Genomic DNA, 27,196 nt, shown 5'->3' with positions numbered 1-27,196 from the left:
CTCCAAAACACACCTGCGGGTATACACCGGCTATACCGCAGTACAAGTGTTTCAGTTTTCAAAAAAGGGTTAACCCAGGCCTACGGGTCGCAAACATCACTTCGGACCGGGCCTGGCGGTACGGGAAGCACAGGGTCACCAGAGGAGGTCAAAAAACCACCCCCACAGGCCCCTCTTCGCCATGCGTGAGAGAGGAGCGAAAAATAATAGAGAACCAGCCCCTAAGCACACCGTACTTGGTATTCCCAGGCGGTCTCCCAACCAAGTACTAACCAGGACCAACCTGTGTAGCGGCCGAGATCCGACGAGATCGAGCGTGTACAGAATGGCATGGCTGTAAGCCATTACGACAGTGCTGAGTAAAAACATACCCAACCAGGGTCTCCATAGCGCTTAACCCTGTGACACCCAGACCGACCTGGCATTTTTCCCCCTGAAAAAAGCCCAAGTCCCTCAGGGTACCAGAACAGCAGATCTGCATCCCCGGCGGACAACGGGTTCAACTGACCTGGACCAGCGTGACCAGAACCAGTCCCGTGCCCTAACCACGCCGACATGCCTACTCCAGGAGAAGGGCAGATATGCGTGTCGATCTTAACATGAAAAGAAGGCGCCACCCAGACGTTTGGGCGAACCGCGCCTGGTGGCCCACCCCAAGGGCGTGAGACCCCTCCACATATGTTCAGATCCATTCCGTCATCATCCCCCAGACATGAACGAGAATCCGTCGACAATCCACCCAGGTCATGGGATGTGGTCGTCGGAAGAGGAAAAACCCCCATCTCAGTTGCTTTATAAAAACGCTGTTTCAACCACAAGCAACCAAGGCGTGCCAGTCAATCGCCTGTTTACAGCGAGCTAGCACTATACGTGCGTCGGGACACACCCCCATCAATGAACAGGCTATTTAGACCTGTCATTGAATCCCCAAGGCGCCCAGGGGAACGACAAGAGGGGTGTGACACTCCCTAACTCCAACACTTCTGGAATAGAAAAGAAGGAAGCATCAACAGTATGTATCCCAGTCTACACAGCCGGGGTAAAAAATGTTCACATTTTTACATCCCACCACCCTCCCATAGGAAGGAGACGGGGATCCCCAGAGAGACTTCCCACGCGAGCTGTACAGATTGAAAAGAATATATTGCACCTTGAGCCATGTAAAAAACTGGTTTTAGGGCTCTCCGGGGAAGAGGCACTGAACCCATACACACTCAATAAACGAATTGAATCGAATACACACACAATAGAAAAGGACCCTTCTAGAGGGTCCACTCACTTTGACAATCTGAGGAGGAAGGCTCTGTACTCTGATGGAGGCTTCCTCACATGGAAGAAGGAGTCCGAACTCACAGAAGGCCTGAATAGGCGCTTGGTGAGGAGGAGCCCTGACCACCCCCCCTGAAAACAGATCCATCACATGGACCTGAACAGCACACGGAAGTCCTACCAACAGAGACGCGCACGGTGACGTACTCTATGGCGGGGGAATTCCTGCGGTGCACACGCCCAATATACCAGGCCGTGGGACCAGGAACTCCCTCCCCCCCCCCCCCCCCCCCCCCCGTAACGTGCTGAACCGCCACGTGACGGGAACCTTGAAGGACAGGGGGTGTACCCCTAACCGACAGAAACAATGGGGAGAGGAAAGGTTACCAGTTCACCCCTTTACGACCCCACACCCATGATACGATGTAATGACAAAAAGAGAATATGACACAGTCATAGTCAACTCTATGAAGCGTTTTACAGCTCCACACAGCGCATGAGCTAACCTGCTATCTGATTTTTACTAAGGAAAAACACAGAATAGAGAGGGCTCTAAGAGCCCCGGTCCAACATACACATGTGCTTCTGTGGCCAGTCCAACCCAGTTGTAGGTCACATGACACACACAACCCATCATCACCTACAAAAAATGGCAAAAACACTCAACAGAGGAACGCCGTTTTTTTCACAATGAGAGAATACATCATTCTCGATTAGTATCGGCCACAGGCCTTGCTAAGCACACATGACAGCAACCAAACCATTTTCTTTTTTTTTTTAGGAAAATAAGTCTCTCCAGCAGATTTAGCACAACCTCAGCAATCAAGCTAAGAGTTACATCGCATCCCTACCACACAAAAGACACAAATAGTGCACAAACATGTCTGATAGGAGGATGAAAAAGTCCCCAGGGAACCGGGGGGGAAAAACACAATCCTCCTATTTTACCCTCAATACGGCCAGTTAAAACAGGAAAACCTGTTAATATGTGAACACACTGTTCATTGTCATCACAGTCTGAGAAAGAACATTATTTTACTCACTTGTCACCAAGCATAGCTTCATAGGTTAGTTACCTTAGTTGTGAGTACACGGTACATATAAACACCATGATGTTTCTCACACAACAACCAGATCATTACATCCCGATTTGCACGGAGAAGCTAACTGCCAGTGACAAAAACAGCTCACACATAACCCGCAACGTATCCTAAATGCATTGTAGCAACACACGTTTTGGGAAAAACACCGTTATTCACAATACATTTAGCAAGTAAAACCAGAAGACGTGTTATGAGGTCTGGTCAACCCCGTTCCTACCCGGAACGCAGATCAGCGAAGTGCAGTCACAGACACCGTAGGAACACAGCCGCTCCTGTGTTGTCCGAACTGGGCAGCGTCACCGCCCCAACCCGCACTACAGTCCCCTGTTGATGCAACCTTGCCGTCCTGGCTCAGGGCAGGGTCGACGAAACATCCCCTGTCAAGGATGACGTCGTGGTCAAGAGTGTAAAACATGTTAAAATCAAAGCACGTTCAACAGAATAGCATCAAGCTAACGGCCGCTCCAACCGTTCGGGTGCTACTGCTTCTGCTCGCGAGACGCCGAGCTAATCGACGCACGCGATCAGAAGCGAGCTCACGGCGGCGCGCGAGAAGCTAAGCTACCCCGCGCCAGGCCATGGCCTATAGCAGCAAGCTAACGTTACCTAGCGACCACGACATGCTAGCCCCGCAGCTAACAGCTGACTGGCTAATAGTAGGCCCAACCTAAGCAGGCCATGCAGCGATCCAGCAGGCTAACGCAGCAGTTAACAGCTGACTGGCTAACCGCAAGCTATGAACATGTAAACAATGACATAACACTCACCCAGACAGGCCGCCGTTCTGAACCTCTCCTCACTTTTTAAGAGAAAAGAGAAAACAAGATGTCAACACCGCTTCACAACGGTGATTTTACCACACCCGACGGAATCAGCACAATACATTTACATTTACATTTACATTTAGTCATTTAGCTGACGCTTTTATCCAAAGCGACTTACAAGTTCTGTGCGACAAGACAGCAAGAAGGGTATAACTCTATCAGCTGAGTAACAATGTTCATCAAAGTGTTGCGTGTTACAGTGTAGGTTAGTTTATTAGGACAAGTGCATGACATTAAGGTTAGTCGGGTTAGATTTTTTTTTTTTTTTTTTTTTTTATCATTTCAGATAATGGTTATATACCAATTATATACCAACTGGCCTGTGTAGCTGACTTTGAACATGAATCTGCCGCTACCGCACATTCATGCACATATCCCCTCGTGAAGGAATACTCTCATTTGGATATGAAAGATGGGGCCTTAACACGGTGACAGAGAGAATCCACTCGTCCAAAACACACAGGGATCACCAGTGTCAATGGTCGCGGCCCACTAGTTAAAACTATAATGGTCTTCAGACCAAGGTCTCCTGTCGCCTAGGTGGCTGAACAAAGGACCCTAGCCTGGGGCCGGTTTCCATAAACATTGTCAAGTAGCCCCCATAGCACTAACAGACAAGTGGAGCCTGCCAGCAAACACTACTCACCCAACCTGGAACGCACCGCTTCTCACAACAGCGGCATGTCCGACAGTTCAGCTGTGGCCTGACAGGTTTCACCCCAACAAACACAGCAAGGAACTGCAGTTGAGAACCATGCAGCGGCGTGCTCCCAATACGAAAAACCGGTGGAGGGTTTTTAGAATGATCATCATCTTCTAGACACTCCAGTACGAAGACAATATCGCCGTATTTTCTCGAAAAATAGTGAGAGAGAAAATAAAGATATGATGTCAACGTATCCTTGTTTCCCAAAGCTGTTCCTAATCCAATTTCTTCCATCATGGTGTCAAGTGTGGGGATCTACCGAGGCACTTATTCCTTGTGGTGAAAGCGAGAAGGAGGAGAGCAGGTGACCACACACCTGCTTATGAAGGTAAGCTGATGAGGGGTGTGGTCAGACTAATACTGGTATTAGAGGTACATTTGTGGAATTTATTCAGTACGCGTGCACGTACGCGAGATAGTGCAGTGTGATGCCAAGCAGAGCCTCTAACGGCACAGAACTTCCTCTCCCTCCTCTCACTCCTCATCTCACTCCTCCTCTCACTCCTCCTCTCACTCCTCCTCTCCCTCATCTCACTCCTCCTCTCACTCCTCCTCTCACTCCTCCTCTCACTCCTCCTCAGTGCACTACCAGAAGATCGTCCACCGGGACATCAAGCCGTCTAACCTGCTGCTGGGGGATGACGGCCACGTGAAGATAGCCGACTTCGGGGTCAGTAACCAGTTCGAAGGCAACGACGCCTTGCTCTCCAGCACAGCCGGCACTCCTGCGTTCATGGCCCCGGAGACCCTGTCCGACCAGCGCCAGAGCTTCAGTGGAAAGGTGAGGGCTCCATTCTGTCATCTGTAAACACATAACAAATGGATGTAATTAGTGATGCATGATATATCGGCCGTCGATATAATATCGGCCGATATGGCAGTTTTTTTACACATCGGTATCGGTCCGATATCAAGATAGGCCGATATGGGCCGATATTAAAACAATTTAAATAATTTTTTTTATATACATGTTTTGGCCTTAAATAGTTTCAAAATATCAGTCATTTCTGAAAATAAGTTACAAAAGTAAAAAAAAAAAAACGTTTTGGAAAATAGCTTTTTATTTGATTATCATAAAATTGGTAAATATCGGTATCGGCCAGAACAGCAATATTAATATCGGTTATTGGTATCGGCCACAATTTTCACATCGGTGCATCACTAGATGTAATGCATACAAACACCTGTACATCGCTTGTAACTGAGGGGTACAATTCCCTGACTGTATTGAGAGTATGGTATTATTAAACCACTACTTAGTTATGTACTTTAATTACTGGCCATACAGTACATGAATATATCTGGTGAACACCCACACAAGAATACGGCAATGGCACATAAAGTTCTAGTTAGAGGGATTTATTATTATTAGAGCAACAACGGTAGGTTACAGATTGAGAATTATACTTGCGCTTGTAAGGCGAAGAACACTTAAAGTAGGTCAAGAGCGTAAGTCCATGAGAATAGTAAGATGGGTATAACTGACGCCACCTGTAGCATAGCAATTACATAAGGCACACTAGTAGTCAGCTGGAGACACTGGGGGGTTCCCTCCGGTTGTAAGCCGGCAGGGTAGAGGAATGTTCGGGTGCAAAGTCTGGGTCAGCGAGGAATAAAGAAGCTCCAGCCACGGGAGTCGATGCATGTACTCCCCTTGATCGGCAGACAAAGCAGCAGCTATAATCCAAGTATGCTCGACAGCATGGACGAAAGCTAGCCAGCCTCTGGTCCTAGAGGCGGGCTCGAGGGTGCTCCTCACAGGGGTAGATCCCACACGACAGTGGGGTAGACGGTTCTCTGCTCCAGCAGCCACGGTACCAAAGCAATATAATCCAGCCAGAAAAGGCTCTGCATTCGCCGGTGTAGATTATCCTGTGCACTCTACTTCACATTAAACTAGGTTGAACTTGACTTTACTTCACTAAACTCTGACACTTTTACTATCTTATTCGCACATGTTCTAAGTGCTCTATTTAGACGCAAGGTTGCTCACTTCACTTGGTCGTTGACTCGTGGTGAAGGCTTTACTAGTAATGAACGAACTGATACTTTGAACGAATTGCTGCTGTTTCCACCTGCGCCGTATTTATACGTAAGGTGAATTATCTAGTGCCAACCTCAGTTCTGTCTCGTATTACTGCGCAAACCTGGACATGTTGAGACATGCCTTGGCGTTGCCTTTGAACTTGCCATTGGGGGTATGGTCGCTGGCGCCTAGGGGTCGCTGTCCAATAGGAGAGCGAATATTATGGTCTGGTTTGTACCCAGGTAAAGGGACATTCCGTGTATATATACAAAGAATATACAAGGGATATCAAACGATATACAAATATTATACAAGGGATCTCAAGCAGTAAATATATATATTCGGTTTAATCTGACCCTTTGTAACATCGCTCGTCATGACCGTATTGTGGACATTGTGTCTGATGTGCTACAAAACATCTTACCATCTAGTGCAGCAATGTACAAGCATACTAGAGTGCTACCAGAATGGTTTGGTTTTACCAACGATGTCTTTGCTAACATCCCAAACACACCTGATGTTGTTTAACACCAGCCACAAGGAGGTGCTAATCTTAGAAGTAGGCTGTGCCTTTGACCTGTACATGGACCAGGCTTTCCAGGACAAGTGTATAAAATACCAACCATTGCTCGATGTGATAACGAGCCTTGGGTACAAGTATACAAACCTAGTAATACTCGAGTAAAGTACAAATCCCCCAAAACAGTACTTAAGTATTGTAACTAAGTACAATTACTCAAGTACTTTACACCCCTGATTTTAGGTCTAGGTTAGGTGAAGATAAGGGTGAAGATTAGGCGTGTATTCACAATGGCTAAGTTTAGGGTGAGGGGTTGGGGAATGAATGTAAGTCAATGAAACATCCACTCAGGGCATGAAAATGTGTGTGTGTGTGTGTGTGTGTGTGTGTGTGTGTGTGTGTGTGTGTGTGTGTGTGTGTGTGTGTGTGTGTGTGTGTGTGTGTGTGTGTGTGTGTGTGTGTGTGTGTGTGTGTGTGTGTGTGTGTGTGTGTGTGTGTGTGTGTGTGTGTGTGTGTGTGTGTGTGTGTGTGTGTGTGTGTGTGTGTGTGTGTGTGTGTGTGTGTGTGTGTGTGTGTACACATATGTGTGTATACTGTATGTGTGCCATATAAATGAAATACACTATCCTACCTGCATAATTGTAATATGCTAACATAACCACCGCTGTGATTGTCCTCACAAGCTTAAACACAGACAGTACATTATGCTTGTCTGGCCTACCACCCGTACGTGTGTTTAATGTGGTCCAGTAGTACTGACTGCTGAGCCGAAGGGCTCTGAAGGCAGCAGCTGTTAGCTTGGGCACCAGCCAAGATCCCACGACACTGAGATCACAATCATTCAATTAAAATGTACTGTCAGTCATTTGTGGGCCTGCAAGCTTTTAGAGGAACTCCTAAAATCTAAAATATATATATTTAACCACATCTGTCTGTATATATACCAGCATTATATTACTATCTGTACATATCCCTTACCTACTTTTACTCTTATGCTGGCCAGTATGACATACTACCATAGTGTCTTTATACTTTATATCACTTTACTAGTGCTGTCAATAGATTAAAAAAAAAAGTCTAATTAATCTCACAATTTTCTGTAATTAATCTAGATAAAAAATAGCATTTTTCTACTTAACACCGAAGCTTGTAACAGATATTTACTTGAGTAAAATCATGGAATTAATGTAAAATCAACATAAAGAAAGTATATTTAGATTCAAAGACTATTTTAATAGCTTTCTTTGAATACAGTTTCTCTCCTGTGAAATACAAATGTTCAACAAAACCTCAGCTAGACCTCTTTCTTATATCCGAACAAGCAAATATACTGCTGAAAGTTCAGAACGTTGAAGATTTTTCACTCCATAGATTAATCTAGATTAATATATTGTAATGCTTTAAATAATTTAAATTAATCTCCAAAGTTAAAGCATTAATTTTGACAGCCCTAATAATAATAATACTATAACACTGTACGTAACTGATTAGCACTATTACTCAGTAGTACTCATTTATATATATATTCTTTTGATCCACTTTTTCTCCTCCTGTTTTTCTGTGTTTTTCTCCCATCCCAATTTAGTCAGTATGCCAATTCCCCCCTCCCCTTCCTGGTCGTTGCTCGCGTGTGCCCCCCACTGGTTGGTCTAGGGAGCCCTGAAGTCTATCACATGCTTCCTCCGATACATAGGAGGCAGCCAGCAGCATCTTTTCACCTGCCAGCGCGGACTCTCATTGGTGAAGTGTAACGTGTGGGAGGTCACACTACCCTCACCATCTCCCTCCCTCGCTGTGCAGGCGCCCTGACCGACCTGTAGGAGTCGCTGTTTTACAACGACCAGAATACCACCCACCGGCTTCCCTCGCGCTGACACCGGCAATTGAGCCAGTATGACGGCCGGCCAAGCTGGAGGCAACGCTGACAGCCGGATTCGATACCAGTGTCTCTCGCGTTGGTGACGAGCACTTAGTCCGCTGCGCCACCCAGCCACTAATTTATATATTTTATATGCAGTTTAATCACCTGTACATTTTATATTGCTATTGCACTTTACTGTTACATTAGAACTCTGGTTAGATGTCAAACTTATTTTCGTTGTACTGTACTTGTGCTGTATAATGATACATTTTAATCTAATCTAATCTACTGTACTTCTCTCAGTGTTGCTCCCTAGACGCCACCTATGTAAACTCCTATATACTGACAATTCATTTTGTAAAGGCAATCCTATGAACCAAAGTTGCCTTGAGGCTCCAGGTAAAGCGTTGGTAGTCCGACACGCTCTGAATTGCAGTCCAAAAGAAAAGATGATAAAGATCCGATGTACAGGATTTATTTTAAAGCTAATTATGTATTATCACAACAGCCCCAATAGCTGCCTATAACTATAAAGAAAACAAAAAAGGGTTTGGTAAATTAACATAAACTAGCAATTAAGTGCGGTTAAAAACGATAATGGTACCGCTCTACCTGGGGCCTACCTGAACTCACACTAGCTGCCATGTTATAGGAGTGGTTAGGGGGAATGTGGGAAACAAGGGGAGTTGACCAGGTAAGTCTCCATCTTGGAATTCATTATGACATATATTAATAAACACAAAGCACAAGGCAATAATAAACTATATGTCTAATGGGGCAATACGGATATAATTTTCACTGTAGAATTTGGCTCCTACCCCTAATTGTTCTTGTGGGCAAACAAAATAATTACAACTTTCAAAATATAAAAAGGAGCCAAAATGTATAGTACATAAAAAAATCGAAATCCAAGCAAAAAATCTTCCAAGTTGAATCTTATCTAATCTACTTCTCTCAGTGTTTCTCCCTGGACACCACCTATGTAAACTCCTGTATGATGACAATACATTTTAATAATCTAATCTACTTCTCTCAGGGTTGCTCTCTGGACCTATGTAAACTCTTTGTAATGGCATCCACGGCCCAATCCCCATATATCTAGCCAGGCTTCGTGGAAGAGAAGCTACTTGTCCATGAAAATGAACTGGAAATGCTGTATACAGTCATAATAAAAATGCAGGTCATTTTATTCCAGTGTCTACAAACATAAACCTGCATTATATAACTTCTTTATTTATATTGCTTCTTTACCGATCTAAGTCACAGAATTAGGCAGAGTGGGGCTGAACATGATGCGTGAAACAAATTTCTAGATTAGTGAAATATAAAACACCTCGCTTGAAGAAATGTCTTATTTTTTTTGCCGTTTTCTCTCATCTTCTGTATTCAAACATGGCCCAGTTACCTCTCATGGCCACAGGGTGCAGTGGTCATGGTTGCACGCCGTTCCATCTGCTTTTTGAGCCGGAGCACGCACACAAGAATGTCCACTCGACTCTGCGCCAAGTACCCACCTGGCTACTTTGCATTACAATAGCTCAGGTCGTCAGGTGTGTTAAAATACTACAGTTGGACCATTCATACAAATCCTGTGAATGAAATGTGTTACAGTCCATTCCTAGAGGCAATTAGCATCGTCTTTATTCGCGAGGGAACACGTGCACGCCATTAAAACACAGGGTGGCGTTCTTACATAATGCAGCTTTTCTGGTTTAGTTTATTTGGCCTTCACTCTCAGACAGCTGCCACCGCCTGCAAATTATTCACCAACCAATCGGCTTTAAAGGCTGACATCTCACATCTCAATGTTATTGGCTGAAATGATGGATTGAAATCCCTCCCTCAGCCAGAGATCTCTTGCTATCTGATTTTAGGGAAGGAATCGCCACAAAGAAGCCCACACCACTACATCCTCATCCTCATTCCATTCTTTGCCCACATGCGTCTTTACTAGGGGTGGGAATCACCAGAGGCCTCACGATACGATATTATCACGATACTTAAAGGGGAACTCCAACATTTTGGGAAATTAGCTTATTTAACATCTTCCCTGGAGTTAGACAAGAAGATACATACCTTTTTTGTCTCTGTGCGTGCATTTTAGCTTTGGGAATAGACGCTCCGTTAGCATAGCTTAGCTTCATCACTGGAAGTGAGGCAGGACAGTAGCCTTACAGTGCCTTAGAGGGTATTGCAAGGTCTGACATTGACCAAATTTGATATGCATGACCTTGGTGGGCTCTAGGTCAACTCCTGAAAAGGGGGTCAATGTCAGACCTTGCAATCAAAAGTTAGGGGGCGCACTGAAATTATGGCAAGGGTTATTAGCCCCCTAACTTTTGATTGCAAAGTCTGACATTGACCCCCTTTTCAGGAGTTGACCTAGAGCCCACCAAGGTCATGCATATCAAATTTGGTCAATGTCAGACCTTGCAATACCCTCTAAGGCACTGTAAGGCTACTGTCCTACACGCCGCCCTCGTCGCTTCCTGATTCTACTGCGCAGGCGCACCAACCGACCTGTAGGAGTCGCTGTCCACAACGTCCGATCCCCACCCACCAGCTTCCCACCCCCTAATACTGCCAATTGTATTAGTATGAACGACCAGCCAAGCTGGTAGCAACGCCGAGAGCTGGGCTCGAACCCAGCATATCCTGCGTTGGTGGCGAGCGCCTTGCCCACTGCGCCACCTAGCCGCCCGGAAGGTTTGTCATTTCAATGTCTTTTGGCCATTCAATATGAAGATTTTCTCCCCAACAGTCAGCCAGCCAGCCAGCCAGCCAGCCAGCCAGCCAGCCAGCCAGCCAGCCAGCCAGCCAGCCAGCCAGCCAGCCAGCCAGCCAGCCAGCCAGCCAGCCAGCCAGCCAGCCAGCCAGCCAGCCAGCCAGCCAGCCAGCCAGCCAGCCAGCCAGCCAGCCAGCCAGCCAGCCAGCCAGCCAGCCAGCCAGCCAGCCAGCCAGCCAGCCAGCCAGCCAGCCAGCCAGCCAGCCAGCCAGCCAGCCAGCCAGCCAGCCAGCCAGCCAGCCAGCCAGCCAGCCAGCCAGCCAGCCAGCCAGCCAGCCAGCCAGCCAGCCAGCCAGCCAGCCAGCCAGCCAGCCAGCCAGCCAGCCAGCCAGCCAGCCAGCCAGCCAGCCAGCCAGCCAGCCAGCCAGCCAGCCAGCCAGCCAGCCAGCCAGCCAGCCAGCCAGCCAGCCAGCCAGCCAGCCAGCCAGCCAGCCAGCCAGCCAGCCAGCCAGCCAGCCAGCCAGCCAGCCAGCCAGCCAGCCAGCCAGCCAGCCAGCCAGCCAGCCAGCCAGCCAGCCAGAGAGAGAGAGAGAGAGAGAGAGAGAGAGAGAGAGAGAGAGAGAGAGAGAGAGAGAGAGAGAGAGAGAGAGAAATAGGGAAAGAGAGAGAGAAATAGGGAAAGAGAGAGAGAAATAGGGAAAGAGAGAGAGAAATAGGGAAAGAGAGAGAGAGAGACTGAGGGATCAGCCATCTGGATCTGCACCTGTTGTATATCAGAGCCCAAATCCATCCTTAAGGGTCCTGGACTGGATATCTCCGCAAAATGTAATCAATCATATTATTCTCATATTATCGTCTGCATTGATTCATGTAACTCTGTATGTATTCATCTGCTTACACACCTGTACATAACAACACCATCTGCGTGTGTGTGAAGGGCCTGGGCCTGAGTGTTAGATTGATTAGATTAGATTGTACTTTATTGTCATCATATTTGCATACAACGAGATTTGGGACTCAAACTTAAGGTGCACTTCCACTAGGAAGCAAATATAAAATCACACATGTAGTAAAAGATAGACATAAAATACTTGTGACAGATCTCCTCCCCCCTCCCATGGACATGTGAAGGATGGGAGACACTTCTGCCACGGAAGGAGTAGAGTCAATTAGGTAGCTGATTAGTACTGATAGAACACACCTGCGCATCATTAGTCCACCCACATCTCACGTGCACACACCCCAAACACACACACTACATTAACAGTAGATTAGAGAGGAGTAAGTTGAGCGGTGGTGAGGTTGGAGTTGTGTATTAAGAGATAGAGATTGTAGTATTCGGAGTTGTGAAGGTGAGAGTTAGTGAGAGGAGAGGTGAAGGCGAGTAGGTGTTCTTTGTGTACTGGACCCTGGACTGGCTGAGATTCCCCCTTGTGTACTGACCCTGGACCGGACGACTACCCTGAGTATTGAACAATCCCCTTTTCTGTCAGCGAGCCTGTTTTGTGTTTATGACCATTCTCTTGCCTATCCAACTGGATTTTTGCCTTAATTCAATAAATATTCGTATTGATTGCTATTGCTCTTGTGGGGATCTTTGAATTTGTTTGTATTTGAACCGTCGTCACATACTATATAATAAATCAATGTTACAATACAGTACAATATACAAATAACAATATACAAATAACAATCACAGTGTCAGACGGTAGTGGGTGGGTATTCCACGTTAAGCTGCCTTGTGTGTTTACTCCACGTACCGTTTATTCTCCATTGCTCTGTCCTCAGGCGCTGGACGTGTGGGCCATGGGAGTTACCCTCTACTGCTTCGTCTTTGGGAAGGCAAGTCTTGTTTTTTCTCCCCCCCCACGGCCCCCATTTTCACCTTATCATCCCCTCCGGAGTGGACGGCCCACGCACTGAGTCTGAGGAGTGTTGAGAAGGGTTGGAAATAGGTTTTCATTAAAAAACCCACTGACTTTTGGTATATAGAAGCACAGCTCGCTTGAGGATTCTCGTAGATGTTTTTGGTTAGATTGAGTGATTGATTGAAAACTTTATTAACAGATTGCAGAATGGGTACAATACAGTACGGCTCGATACAAACAATTGTTTACTCATTCAGCGCCATAAGCTGTCCCCATCTCTGCCGCTTCAGGCCAGCTTAAAATGGGCATTTTCGCAGGGTTTCACGATGTTTGCAGAGCTGTGTGTGTGTTCTGTATTATAGCTGTGGAGACAATGGTGTGGCTCATTTGACAGACACTACTTGTAGTCCAACATGGAAAAAATAGTTTGTTTCTACACACTGTAGTTTGTAGTTTATTACATGCTAAACATCGCGCATTTCCAAGATAATCCAGTCTTTTTCCATAGATCGCGAGATAAAACGTGTTATGTGCAATAAGCCCAAACCGTTCTGGTTGATCCCCTGAAACCCCAAATACTCCCAAATCAAAGGTATATACCATGTACACATGTACCTTCACAAAATCATCACTCAAATCATTAACTCAAAACTGTGATCGTGTTTGTCGAGCATGTTTTACATCCGGTAAAACACAAAACTGTGATCATTAGAACAGGTTTGGTAAAATAGACATAGAATATACCTTACCTTAGCCAGAAGGTATTCCAAAAAGTCTATGTCTATACACGTTTCTATGGGAAATACGCCTCTGCAACGGAATTTCGAGGCGATCGATGTGAATCTCTGTTCAAGCAGGAGGAGGAGCCCTTACCAAAAAAATTAAGGAAAACGTGTATCCACGCCAAGCCATTCCAGTTCAAAGGTAGGCGATACTGCCACCTGGTGATATTCGATTGGCATTGCAATTCCAATGTAGGGAAACGAGCCAGGGATGGCTAGAATGATCCCGATGATGATTTAGAACGGGGATCAGAGGAAAAAGATCAAAGGATCTAAAAACGAGTTTACTCGTTATTGGCGCTCAACGCTTGTCGGCCAATAACGAGTTCACTCTACACCACACTACAGAATGTTAACCTTTCATTACCACACTATGAATGAATGAATGAATGAACACTTTATTTAACAGATTGCAGAATGGGTACAATACAGTACGGCTCAATACATACAATTGTTAAGGGGATGCAGACCAGAGAGAGACTTTTTGTCTTGTTTACATCAGGGTCCCCCATTTTCAATTCATCATGACATTTCTGACATACACGACATACAGATATACAGTACTGTACCGTCGCAATAAAACATTGCAACGGTGTTATCCAGCATTTTATTGACGTCTACTAAGTCTGTTGGCATTTCAGAAGAATGTTGTTTTTTGTCCAAGCTGTATCAAGGTCGTATAAACATTTCCCCTCGATGTATTTTCCCCAGGGCTTATATACTTGAATTTTTCCACAACCGTCCCGTTCCGACCTTCAGTTACAGAAGAAAGGAATGTCCAAAATTCCCCAAATTAGGGAATGCACCGATACCACTTGTTCACTGCTGATAGCGATTCCGGGATATAAACTGGAAATATCATCTGATACTAAGAACCAAAACATATAGACTCTTAGACCATCAGTTTGGGGTCATTGGACAAAGAATATTGAGATATACAGTATAATCCATGTATCTCCATTAACCCTTTCACTACCACACTACAGAAGGTTAACCCTTTCACTACCACACTACAGAAGGTTAACCATTTCACTACTACACTACAGACGGTTAACCTTTCACTACCACACTACGGTTAACCTTTCACTACCATATACAGAAGGTTAACCCTTTCACTACCACACTACAGAAGGTTAACCTTTCACTACCACACTACAGACGGTTAACCTTTCACTACCACACTACAGAAGGTTAACCTTTCACTACCACACTACAGAAGGTTAACCCTTTCACTACCACACTACAGAAGGTTAACCATTTCACTACTACACTACAGACGGTTAACCTTTCACTACCACACTACGGTTAACCTTTCACTACCAGCTACAGAAGGTTAACCCTTTCACTACCACACTACAGAAGGTTAACTTTTCACTACCACACTACAGACGGTTAACCTTTCACTACCACACTACAGACGGTTAACCTTTCACTACCACACTACAGAAGGTTAACCTTTCACTACCACAATACAGAAGGTTAACCCTTTCACTACCACACTACAGAAGGCTAACCTTTCACTACCACACTACAGAAGGTTAACCTTTCACTACCACACTACAGAAGGTTAACCTTTCACTACCGCACTACAGAAGGTTAAACTTTCACTACCACACTACAGACGGTTAAACTTTCACTACCACACTACAGAAAATTAACCTTTCACTACCACACTACAGAAGGTTAACCTTTCACTACCACACTACAGACGGTTAACCTTTCACTACCACACTACAGAATGTTAACCTTTCATTACCACACTATGAATGAATGAAAACTTTATTTAACAGATTGCAGAATGGATACAATACAGTACGGCTCAATACACACAATTGTTAAGGGGTTGCAGACCAGATAAAGACGTTTGTCTTGTTTACATCAGGGTCCCCCATTTTCAATTCATAGTGACATTTATGACATACACAACATACATGACATCATGACATTTATGGCATAGGGACATACATGACATACAGGTATATAGTACTGTTACATTTGTGACATATATGATATGCAAATATACAGTACTGTTACCCATAGATCCTGACAGAAAGTATATACATATGATGGGGAGGAGACTGTACATTAGGAGGGGGTGGGTGGGTGGGAGAGAAATATACATACGGTGGGGAGAGAATATATACATACGGTGGGGAGGAGACTGTACATTAGGAGGGGGTGGGTGGGTGGGAGAGAAATATACATATGGTGGGCAGAGAATATACATACGGTGGGGAGGAGACTGTCTATTAGGAGGGGGTGGGGGTGGGGGGGTTTGGACATTTACGGTGGCCAGTTTTTCGAATTGCAGCCTCCCGTAGGTGCTCTTTTAGAGCGGTTTCGAATGTGGATAGGGATTCACATTCCTTAACAGCTTTGGGTAGGGCGTTCCACATTGATGTGGCATAATTGCGAAACGTGTTTAGTCCCTTGTTTGAGCCGAATCTGGGTTTAACATGATTTGTTGAGCCTCCTCTGGTGTTGTGGTCGTTGTATTCACTGACCTTTGGGAAGTATTTTGACATGTACATGGGTACCTTAGTCGTATAGTGTATCTTGTATCTTGTAGACCAGGCCCATTGCAAGTTGCTGTACTCTGTCATCTACTCTAAGCCATCCTAGGTAGTCAAAGTGGGCAGGGGTGAGGTGGGTTCTAGGAGTAAGGTCAAGTAGTAGTTGTTAAGTTCACTTCTACTGCGGCCATTACGGTAATCTGGATAAAGGTGAATGGGCACTGTTGTTGCGCGTCACTGGTTTTGGACTGGAGGAAGGCTGTGGCCACTACGCTGTGGAGCGTGAAATAAACATGAATGAAAGATAACGGTTGTCTTATTTGCGACTTAACATGGTAGCAGAGGATGTCGGCCTCTAACGTTAACTACAGGCAGCCGCCTGGACTGGACGAAAAGACGTCTTTTGAGAAGTGGAAGAATGAAGTGGAGATGTGGAGTCGGGTGACGGATTTAGCCAAGAAGAAACAAGCGTTGGCTGTTGCTCTATCGTTGACGGGTAGAGCGAGGGATACTGCGTTGGAAATACCTGTCGATGATCTGAATAAGGATGATGGAATGGTAACTTTGATTCGGGAACTTGACAGTGTGTTTTTGAGAGAAGAGAAGGACCGGGCTTACGAAGCCTATTCGGAGTTTGATCAGATTTCGCGAGGAGACGGCGTCTCTATGGTGGACTATATTGTTGATTTTGAACAGAAGTACAACCGGATCAAGAAGTTCGATATGGTTCTACCTGACGCTGTTTTGGCATTCAAACTACTGGATACAGCGGGCCTCGACATCAAAGACAAACAACTGGCGTTGACTGCCTGTGGTAAGCACACCTTTGTTGATATGAAGTCAGGACTGAAACGTATATTTGGAGAAAAAACGGAGAAAAGGGCAGGAGGCATTACTGTGAAGCAAGATGCAGCTTTTTACACAGATCAGAGACGAGAGCAGCAGAGGCGGGAGCAGCCGCGATCTCAAAGTGGACAAGTTAGAGGACCATTCGCAGGCACTAATCCGCTTGATAAATTTGGAAGACGAACGAAGTGTGGGATTTGTCAGAGCACATTCCACTGGGTGAAAGATTGCCCAAACAAAAAAGAATATGTAAAAGTGACGGAAGAAAATGAAGAGCCAGATGAGTGTAATATAACACTTATTTCTAAGGAATCAGATGCAGCAATATTCATGGTTGAGGCTCTGGGAACGGCCGTCATTGATACGGCATGTACACGGACTGTATGTGGTGAAAAATGGCTGGATAACTATGTTGGGGGACTAAATGAGAAACAAGTCAAAATGTTGGTTAGCACAGAGAGTAGCAAACCTTTTAAGTTTGGGGATGGGCGAGTTGTGCATTCTACAAAAAAGGTCAAGATACCAGCCAAGATAGGAGAAACAAAATGTTATATTGAAACAGAGGTAGTCTCATCTGACATTCCTTTACTGCTCAGTAAAACTTCGCTAAAGAGAGCAGGAGCTGTGTTGAACCTGGAAAACGATACAGCTATAATGTTTCAGAAACCAGTAGCTCTAGAGTTGACTTCATCTGGACACTACTGTCTGAACATACTGGATAAGGAGTCCCCGAGTGAAGCATATGAGAATGTGGTCCTGGCCATCACAGATAATATGACCAGTGTGGAAAAACACAAAGCTTTACTTAAACTTCACAAGCAATTTGGACATGCATCAGTTGATAGGCTAAAGAAGCTGCTGACAAATGCTGGAAACACGGATGATGAATGCACTGCTATTCTAGGGGAAATAGTAGGAAAATGTGAGATATGTCTCAAGTACAGCAAGGCTAAGCCCAAGCCTGCTGTTGGTCTGCCCATGGCCTCCAGGTACAACGAGACTGTGGCAGTTGATCTACATGAGCTAGAACCAAATGTGTGGTACCTACACATTATCGATCACTTCACTCGCTTTAGTGCAGGTAGCATCGTGACCTCAAAGAAGCCAAGTGTGATAGTGAACAATTTTGTGCATTCCTGGATCAGTGTCCATGGTCCACCTGAGCGTCTCTTCACTGACAACGGTGGAGAGTTCAATAATGAGGAAATAAGAGACATGGCGGAGAACTTCAACATCGAGATCAAGACGACTGCTGGCTACAGTCCATGGAGCAATGGTTTGCTGGAACGCCACAACCAATCCCTTACAGAGATACTACTGAAGGTAAAACTTGACAAAGGACTTGACTGGAAAACGGCTCTTGATTGGGCACTCATGGCAAAGAACACAATGCAGAACGTGCATGGCTACAGTCCACATCAGCTGGTGTTTGGACAGAACCCGAACCTTCCCTCTGTGTTTGTTGACCAGCCACCTGCTTTGGAGGGAACTACAATGAGCGCATGGGTTGGAAAGCACATAACAGCATTACATGCAGCAAGGAAAGCTTTTACGGAGGCAGAATGCTCAGAGAGAATCAGACGAGCTCTTCGAAAACAGCTTCGTCCAACAGATGAGAAGTATGAAACAGGAGACAAAGTGTTCTACAAAAGGACAGACTGTGTTGAATGGAAAGGCCCTGGGGTTGTGATAGGGCAAGATGGGGTGGTGATTTTTGTACGTCATGGTGGGACATATGTCAGGGTTCATCAATCTAGGCTGCGAAAAGTGCACCATGGGGAAAGTAATACTGTGGGCAATGTCGATGTATCTGTTAGTGATAATAATGTGCCTGTTACTGACAATGATATGAATAGTAACAGTGAGGACATGCCCGTTACTGATGGTGACATGAATAATGACGCAGCAGGTGTAGCAAACCAGGATATAGATAACCCTAATGCGATCAATCAAGACGATTATCACCAGACCGGCATAGAGGTGAAAACCGGTATAAAGGTAAAAGTCGGTCAGACAATCAGCTTTGTGGATAATGTAACAGGTGTTTCTCACACAGCTAAAGTGATGGGACGAGCAGGAAAGGCTACAGGAAAAAACAGCAACTGGTACAACCTACAGTACTTAGAACCTTTTGACATCACCGGTACTATGGGGTCAGTTGATCTTACTAAAGTAGACAATTTTCAGGTTAAGCCACTAGATGGTGTAGAACTAGATGGTGTAGAACTATGCTCTGATATGCAGGAAAATGATGTATTAGTAACAGAGGGTGTACCATTTGATAATGCTAAACAAGATGAAATCAGTAACTGGAGGAAAAATGAGGTGTTTGAGGAGGTGAAAAATGTGGGTCAAAGACAGGTGTCAACGAGATGGGTGTGTACGCTTAAAGAAACCCCAGATGGTATCATACCTAAAGCACGGCTAGTGGCTAGGGGTTTTGAAGAATTTAACACTCAAGATCTACAGAAGGACTCGCCTACATGCTCATCAGAGTCCCTTAGATTACTCATATCAGTTCTGTGTCAGAAAAAATGGACATTGAACTCTATGGACATAAAGTCAGCTTTTCTTCAAGGAATGGAGCTGTCTCGGGATATACACATCCGCCCTCCTCCTGAGGCTAAAAGTGACGGGACACTGTGGAAGCTGAAGAAGTGTGTCTATGGACTCGCTGATGCCTCTCTCTACTGGTACAACAGAGTAAAAGCAACGATGATCAAAACAGGGGCCACTATGTCACAAGTTGATCCTGCTGTATTCTACTGGCTTGATGAAAACTGTATTGTGACTGGTGTTCTTGCCTGTCATGTGGATGATTTCATCTGGGGTGGCTCACACACATTTGCCACAACGACCATTCCCCACCTCAAAACAGTTTTCCAGGTGGGACGTGAGGAACAAGACAACTTTCGCTATGTGGGGATGGAACTCTCCACAGTAGGTGGAGAAGTGCTTGTGCAACAGGAGATCTACATAAAGAACCTTCAGCCCATTCTCATAGACCCATCAAGAGCGTTGCACCGTGATGCTCTTCTCACAGAGTGTGAGACTGACAACCTAAGGTCAAAAATAGGACAACTCTTGTGGGTGGCTAGACAGAGTAGGCCAGATATCATGTTCGATACATGTGTCCTTGCAACCAATCTAAAACATGCTACTGTGCAAACTATGCATGAAGCAAATAAGGTAGTACGAAAACTGCAATCAGAACATGTCACCCTGAAGTTTCACAACTTAGGAAAGGAGGACTGTTTGAAGCTTGTTGTTTTCAGCGACGCATCCATGGGAAACCTCCCAGATGGGGGAACACAAGGAGGGCATCTCATCGTTCTGATGGGTGAGAAAGGACGATTCTCTCCAATCTGCTGGAAATCAAAAAGGATCAGAAGAGTGGTTCGGAGCACGCTGGCAGGAGAGACACTAGCCCTGGCTGATGGTATTGATAATGCCATATTTTTGTCCTCTCTCTACTCTGAACTTACTACAGGTATGGTCAAACAGCGCACCCTACCTGTGATGTGTGTTACAGACAACTTCTCCCTTGTGGAGGCTATTAAGTCCACCAAGTCAGTGACTGAGAAACGACTGAGACTGGAAATAAGTGGAATCAAAGAACTTATCCAGGACAAAAGGATCCAACGGATTCTGTGGTCTACTACGAAGGACCAGCTGGCAAACTGTCTGACCAAAAAGGGAGCATCTTCCCTTGTGCTGCTTAAAGCACTGAAGAATGGACAGTGGAAGCTAGATTACTGAATAACTGGTTATGATGACTGAGTTTATTTTTTTTGTTTTCTTGAAATATCCTTGCAGTGTATTATTTGTTAAAAAAAAAGAGTGAGATCTTGTATTATTTGTTTAAAAAAAAAAAGAGAGTGAGATCTGATCTTGTATTATTTGTTTAAAAAAAGAGAGTGAGATTGTTAAGTTCACTTCTACTGCGGCCATTACGGTAATCTGGATAAAGGGGAATGGGCACTGTTGTTGCGCGTCACTGGTTTTGGACTGGAGGAAGGCTGTGGCCACTACGCTGTGGAGCGTGAAATAAACATGAATGAAAGATAACGGTTGTCTTATTTGCGACTTAACAGTAGTCTGACCAGTTTGTTTTGTGATGTTTGTAATCTTGTTTTTAGCGCCTTTGAGGTGCTTTGGTACCATGAGGTGCAAGCATAGTCGTAGTACCCTTGAATGAGTGCTCCTGCCAGACTCTTCAGGGTATTCTTGTTTACCAGAGAGGAGATCCGGTACAAGAATCTAGTTCGTTGGTTGACTTTTTTTATTACCTTGAATGCCATTTTGTCACAGGAAAGATTTGCCTCTAGGATGGAACTTACTAGGTATGTAATTTCATTTTTCCTTGTGACAATATTGTCACCCACTGTAACTGAGAAGCCGTCGGTCTTGCTGAGTTTGTTATTTGATCCGAAAAGAATGGACTCTGTTTTACCCAGGTGTAATGATAGTTTGTTATCAGTGAGCCAGGTGCAGATTCTGCCAAGTTCTGAGCTGAGGGTTTTTTCAACCTGTAACTTGTCCGCTAGGTACTTTTCGACCTGTTCGTAGACAATTTTTTCCACTACAGAAGGTTAACCTTTCACTACCACACTACAGAAGGTTAACCCTTTCACTATACCCCACTACAGAAGGTTAACATTTAACTACCACACTACAGAAGGTTAAAGATGCAGCAAATCTAGTCACTTTGTTCCAATTTCTAGCATGTTACACATTTCTTGGTACCTCAGAATTTAGTGTTGGGGAAATTCTCTGATGCCAATACATTATTTTTAGCCTGGTATCAGATCTATATTTCATACCAGTGTCGGTATGGGTACATCCCAAACTAAATTTGGTTGCATGGTACATGAATTTAGCCTCCCCGGGACCATCCCTAGATCTGTTTTGTACCATCCCAGACACACGCTTTTTTGGGACGCCCTTAATTTCAAGCCCTTTTGTTTTAATTTGTGTTATCTTTCCTCCCTCTCTCTCTCTCTCTCTCTCTCTCTCTCTCTCTCTCTCTCTCTCTCTCTCTCTCTCTCTCTCTCTCTCTCTCTCTCTCTCTCTCGACTTTGCAGTGTCCATTTATTGACGAGTACATCCTGGCTTTGCATAGTAAGATCAGGACCAAATCTGTGGAATTCCCAGTATCGTAAGTCCATCTATTTGATTGTTCTCTCTATCATTATCTTCCCCCTCAGTGGGAAGCTTGTATCACTTAACTCAATGAGCGCCAAAAATGAGATATCTCGCTTCTGAAAGCCAACGCTTGAGTGCCAGAAACATGATATCTAGTTTTCCCCCCCCCCGTTTTTTAAAAATATTTTATTATTAGTATTATCCTAAACAGTCTCGCGGGCCTTGCTGTGTGTTCTAAAGACCTCTATGTAAATTAGAATTGAAATGACGATCGAATCCCGACAGGTGGCAGTATCGCCTACCTTTTCAACTGGCCTAGTTTACTGTGAGGGGTGGTTTGCTCACTCACTGCTCGCCAGATTAGTCCCCCCCCCCCCATTTTGTATTTGTATTTGTATTTATTGGTTTAAAATACAGAGACAGTGCATATTAAGGAACATTTGACTGTAAATATGCCAGTTTAGCCAAGTTGGCTAATTTTCAACTGTAGTCTCTGGGGCAGGTGACATGAGCACAACAATAATTAAAACATAGTACAATAATTAAAACACAGTAGGAATCAGTATGGGTTACAATACACTAAAATACATACAAATAAATACATTAAAATACATTACAATACAACCCCTCAGTTAAAATGGTCGCACACTTGACCATCTCTCAACCATGATTTTAAGTTAGTTTTAAATTAAATGTAACTTTGATACTCCCTGAGCCGTGTTGGCAGACTGTTCCAGGTGTGGGCTGCTCTCACGGAAAAGGCTGTCTGACTAAAAGCAGACCTCCTGTTTGGGACTACACATGGCTTTGTGAAGAAACATATGGTTGTGTTCACCTTTGACCTGGAAATAATATAGGTTTCAGGCAAGCAACCGTGAGATTTGCGCATATGCGCACAAAACACTCCATATCTCACGATCCAGAAAACCAGCCTGGATTATTGTGAAATGGGGCTATTTTTTGCGTGGGATAGCGCACGAACGGTATGTAGAAATAAACAGTTTTATCCCTGTTAAATAGTATAAATAGTGCCTGTCAAATGAGCCATACTATTGTCTCCATAGCTATAATATAGAATATACGATGGGTCCGCAAACATCGTGAAAATGGTCAATAACGCTGGCGCCAGGGAGTAAAGATGGAAAAACAGTGTGGCAGTCAATGAGTTAAGATAAGCCGAGGCATATTCTCAAACCCTCTAACTTACTTGGAGTCATAAACTGTTCATGCTTATCTCGAACCCTTATCTTGAACCCTTCCACGGGAAGCAGTAGGAATCCAAATACAGGCACGCCATTCAGTCTAAATGGAGATTTACCCTAATCTACAAAACACTTAACTTAAATCATCATATATTGAACCACCAACTGCCTTGCCGATGCAGACAGACAGACAGACAGACAGACAGACCAGACTGACCAACCAATCCAGACGCAACCAAAACGTACAAGGATTAAATCGGAGAAAAGGTTTTTCTTTTTGCTGTGAGGCAACAGTGCTAACCACTCAGCCCTATAGCTTTGGAATAGCTTTGACAAAGAAGTAAACATTTTTAGTTCGCTACATACTTTTAAGAAATTACTCAAATATAAGGTGATACATAAATATAAAACCTCATTATTATCCTAGTTATATTTGATCTATAACATAGCTGTGTTCAAATAGTGACAAAGGAAAAAAGATAAACACATATATATATATATAAGTATTAAAAGTATAAAACATAAATAAATGTGTATATGTTTTGTACATAAAACTATGAGACGTTTGTAACCTTTGCTAAATGATATACTGAATTATGTTTCTTTTTTGTATTTTTTTTGTGTAAATAGTGTAATGTAAAAAGGGAAGGCAATTATAAGCCTCGGCTTCAGCCTACACCTTTTCGTCATTTTATAATTTTTTTTAGTTTTCTTGGAAGTTCTACTACTATGCTTTGTAAAAAAAAAAGCCTGAAATAAAATCATTCATTCATTCATTCATTCATTCATTCATTCCTTATAGCTGTTACTGTTACTGATAAATCAAATGCACTTAGAAGAAGACCTCAGGCCCTGTGATCTGGGTGAATATTAAGAACCAATCGGATTTCTTTTGGCCTGTCAAGTGGTGTTCCATGGGGGTCGCGGCAGGAAACACAATCATCAGGTCCTCTTGTCAAAACCTACCCACAGTGAACAAAAACCCGCCTGCCAATCAAAAATAAATCGTTTTCATTATCCATCTGGAAGCCGCCTGTGCCTTCTGGGAGTCTGTGGAAAACCTTTGTTAGATATGCATACAGCGCACAGAGCCAGGCTTGAAAAGTGATGCAGAGCTCTATTTCAGCTCACTGTTGCTCACTTCTCTGAAGTCGCCTAGCGCACTTTGAAGGCGGCGTGTCCGCGGGAGACCTCTTCTTCTCATCCGGGCGGCGGGGGGTAATCGAAGGAAGCGCCCGCCGGTCCCGGCTGCTGCTGTTGCTGCTGCTGTTGCTATGGCTACTATTGAACATTCTTCGGGAGGCATGGCGCGCTCTTTTGCTGGAGGCACCGCCTGCCTCATCTTTACAGGGCAGCGGCGTAACACACTGAACCCCGGGCACAGCTCTCCTCCATTGTGATCTGTGACTCTAAAGATACATGAACACAGCCATCGCTCATCACACAGGGCAGCCAATTATGGCCAGAAACCTAGACCTAGAAAAAAAACATGACTATAGTCACTATGTGTACTATAAAATATAAGATAAGATATTCCTTTATTGATCCCCTTGGGGAAATTAGGGCGTCATAGCAGCACGGGTGGAGGGGGGAGGTATAGGTATGAGCAGGGTAATAGAAGAAGATATATATGCAATAAAAGTATACTATATATATATAGAGAGTTAATTATAAAGTATAATATAATAGAGTTAATTATATTGTATATTGTTTACACTGCCTTTTTATTCTATTTTTATTTTTACTCAGTTCTCCACTGTACTATAATTCTGTGACCTCTACCTGTATGTCTTCTACTACTGTACCTCCCCTCCCCCATCCCCCTCCCCCACGCTGCTATGATACCGAATTTCCCCAAGGAGATCAATAAAGGAATATCTTATTGTATCTTATCTTATCGTATCGTATACACAAGGTGCAGGTGAGGGTCTGTACCCTGACTGGCCTGATATAGGTCATACGTTATACTGTAGTCCGCGCAGGTTTTGGTGGGTTAACCCTTTCACTGCCACACGACAGAAGGTTAACCCTTTTACTATCACACAACCGACGGCGATGCTCCATCATTAGCATCATTAGCTCCGCATCCCGCAACCTTCTGTATTGTCACAGTGAAAGGGTTAACCGGCTGTCGTGTGGCAGTGAAAGGGTTAAGAGTCAGACATACTTTGCACTTAAAAACACAGTCTCTGGCCTGTCACCAGATTAGCCTTTCACACTCAATATAGTGTACGTTCTTCACTGGGATAGAGTGACTCACACGAGAGCAAGCGATAACATTTATTCTCAGTTTACTTTTGTTATTAGTGTATATTTACACAGCTGCAGGCAACACTATACACACACACACACACACACAACACTACACACACACAACACTACACGCACACACACAATACTACACACAACACTACACACACACAACACTACACGCACAACACTACACACACACACACACACACAACACTACACACACACCACTACACACACACACACACACACACACACAACACTACACACACACCACTACACACACACACACACCACTACACACACACCACTACGCACACAACACTACACACACACAACACTACACGCACACACACAACACTACACACACAACACTACACACACAACACTACATGCACACACACAACACTACACGCACATGCACACACAACACTATACACACACAACACTACACACAACACTACACGCACATGCACACACAACACTATACACACACAACACTACACACACAACACTATACACACACAACACTACACACACAACACTACATGCAATGTGTGTTCAACACTTATTAGGATCCATACCTTCTCAGGTTGTGACTCTACTAGTGCCTTTCATGGCAAGAGCAACAGGTAAACATTTACAGTTGCCTGTGAATAAAATGACTACCTGACTGCATACAGAACTGGGTAGCAGTTTTACCCTAGACCAGTCTACCTTTGATGGTCTTAGAAAATATGTGTGCCACCTGTATGGCCAGCCATCAGCTAAGAATGTGAATGATGCCAGATATAAAGCATTCTGCATGGCATCATCGGCTTTGCCAGAACTCTCTATGCCCCCGACAAGTGGCGCATTGTACCAACGCTGCAAAAGGGCAAATTACCAAGCAGCTATAATGAGACATTCATTGAAATCTATAATGTGTGCCCTTCACCCGTTGGCAATGGGTGGCACGTCGAGGATGTGGAGTTAACAGTGACCTGGATGACTACAAATCCGGCCCCTGATAGTGTGTTGCAGGTAGTCCATTGCGGTTGCAAACAAGGAAAATGTGAGACAGGAAGATGTTCATGTGTGTCTGCAAAACCGCCATGTACAGATCTTTGTCAATGCCAAAACTGTGCAAATGTTTTTAAGGAAACGGAGGATAGGGCTACATTAGAGGATGACTCAGATGATAGTGGTGAGGATGAGCTGCTATTGGTCGAGTGCAAGATACGTGACCGAACTCGCACCAATTGCGTCAGATAAAACTCTGTGGTGACCAAATATCCATTCGCGAGGAAAGATCTAGTCCCGACTTTAAAAAAAAATTGCGCAAAATGGGCGATTTTGTCAATGGAGAACTTTTTGTTCCTAAATCTACACCAATCTATCTTTCACCCAGAGTGAAAATTGTGTAATTCGGGGAGGTGGGAACGAGAATAGTTTTCTAGCCACTTCTCAGCCTTCACCATACGGCCTATGAGCCCAAACGTTCGAATGTTCAGACCTTCGTTTGTTACGTTGGCATTCGAATTCTAAATCAACATTCGAATTTTTTATTTTATTTT

The 27,196-nt window shown here is 44.4% G+C and overlaps 1 protein-coding gene across 1 annotated transcript in view; it reads left to right on the top strand.

Moving 5' to 3' along the window:
• camkk1a (calcium/calmodulin-dependent protein kinase kinase 1, alpha a) overlaps nt 1-27,196 on the top strand; it is a 146,173-nt gene that overhangs the window by 59,814 nt on the left and 59,163 nt on the right. Inside the window, exons 8-10 of the mRNA XM_084319663.1 lie at nt 4,484-4,683; nt 12,823-12,876; nt 22,128-22,201. Coding sequence (XP_084175789.1) covers nt 4,484-4,683; nt 12,823-12,876; nt 22,128-22,201 — 328 coding nt within the window. The remainder of the gene's footprint in view (nt 1-4,483; nt 4,684-12,822; nt 12,877-22,127; nt 22,202-27,196) is intronic.

Source organism: Notolepis coatsorum, assembly GCF_963971535.1.
Source record: "Notolepis coatsorum genome assembly, chromosome: 8".
NCBI lineage: Eukaryota > Metazoa > Chordata > Actinopteri > Aulopiformes > Paralepididae > Notolepis > Notolepis coatsorum.
The sequence above is the reverse complement of the archived record's forward strand: the minus strand, read 5'-3'. Positions and strand labels throughout refer to the sequence as shown.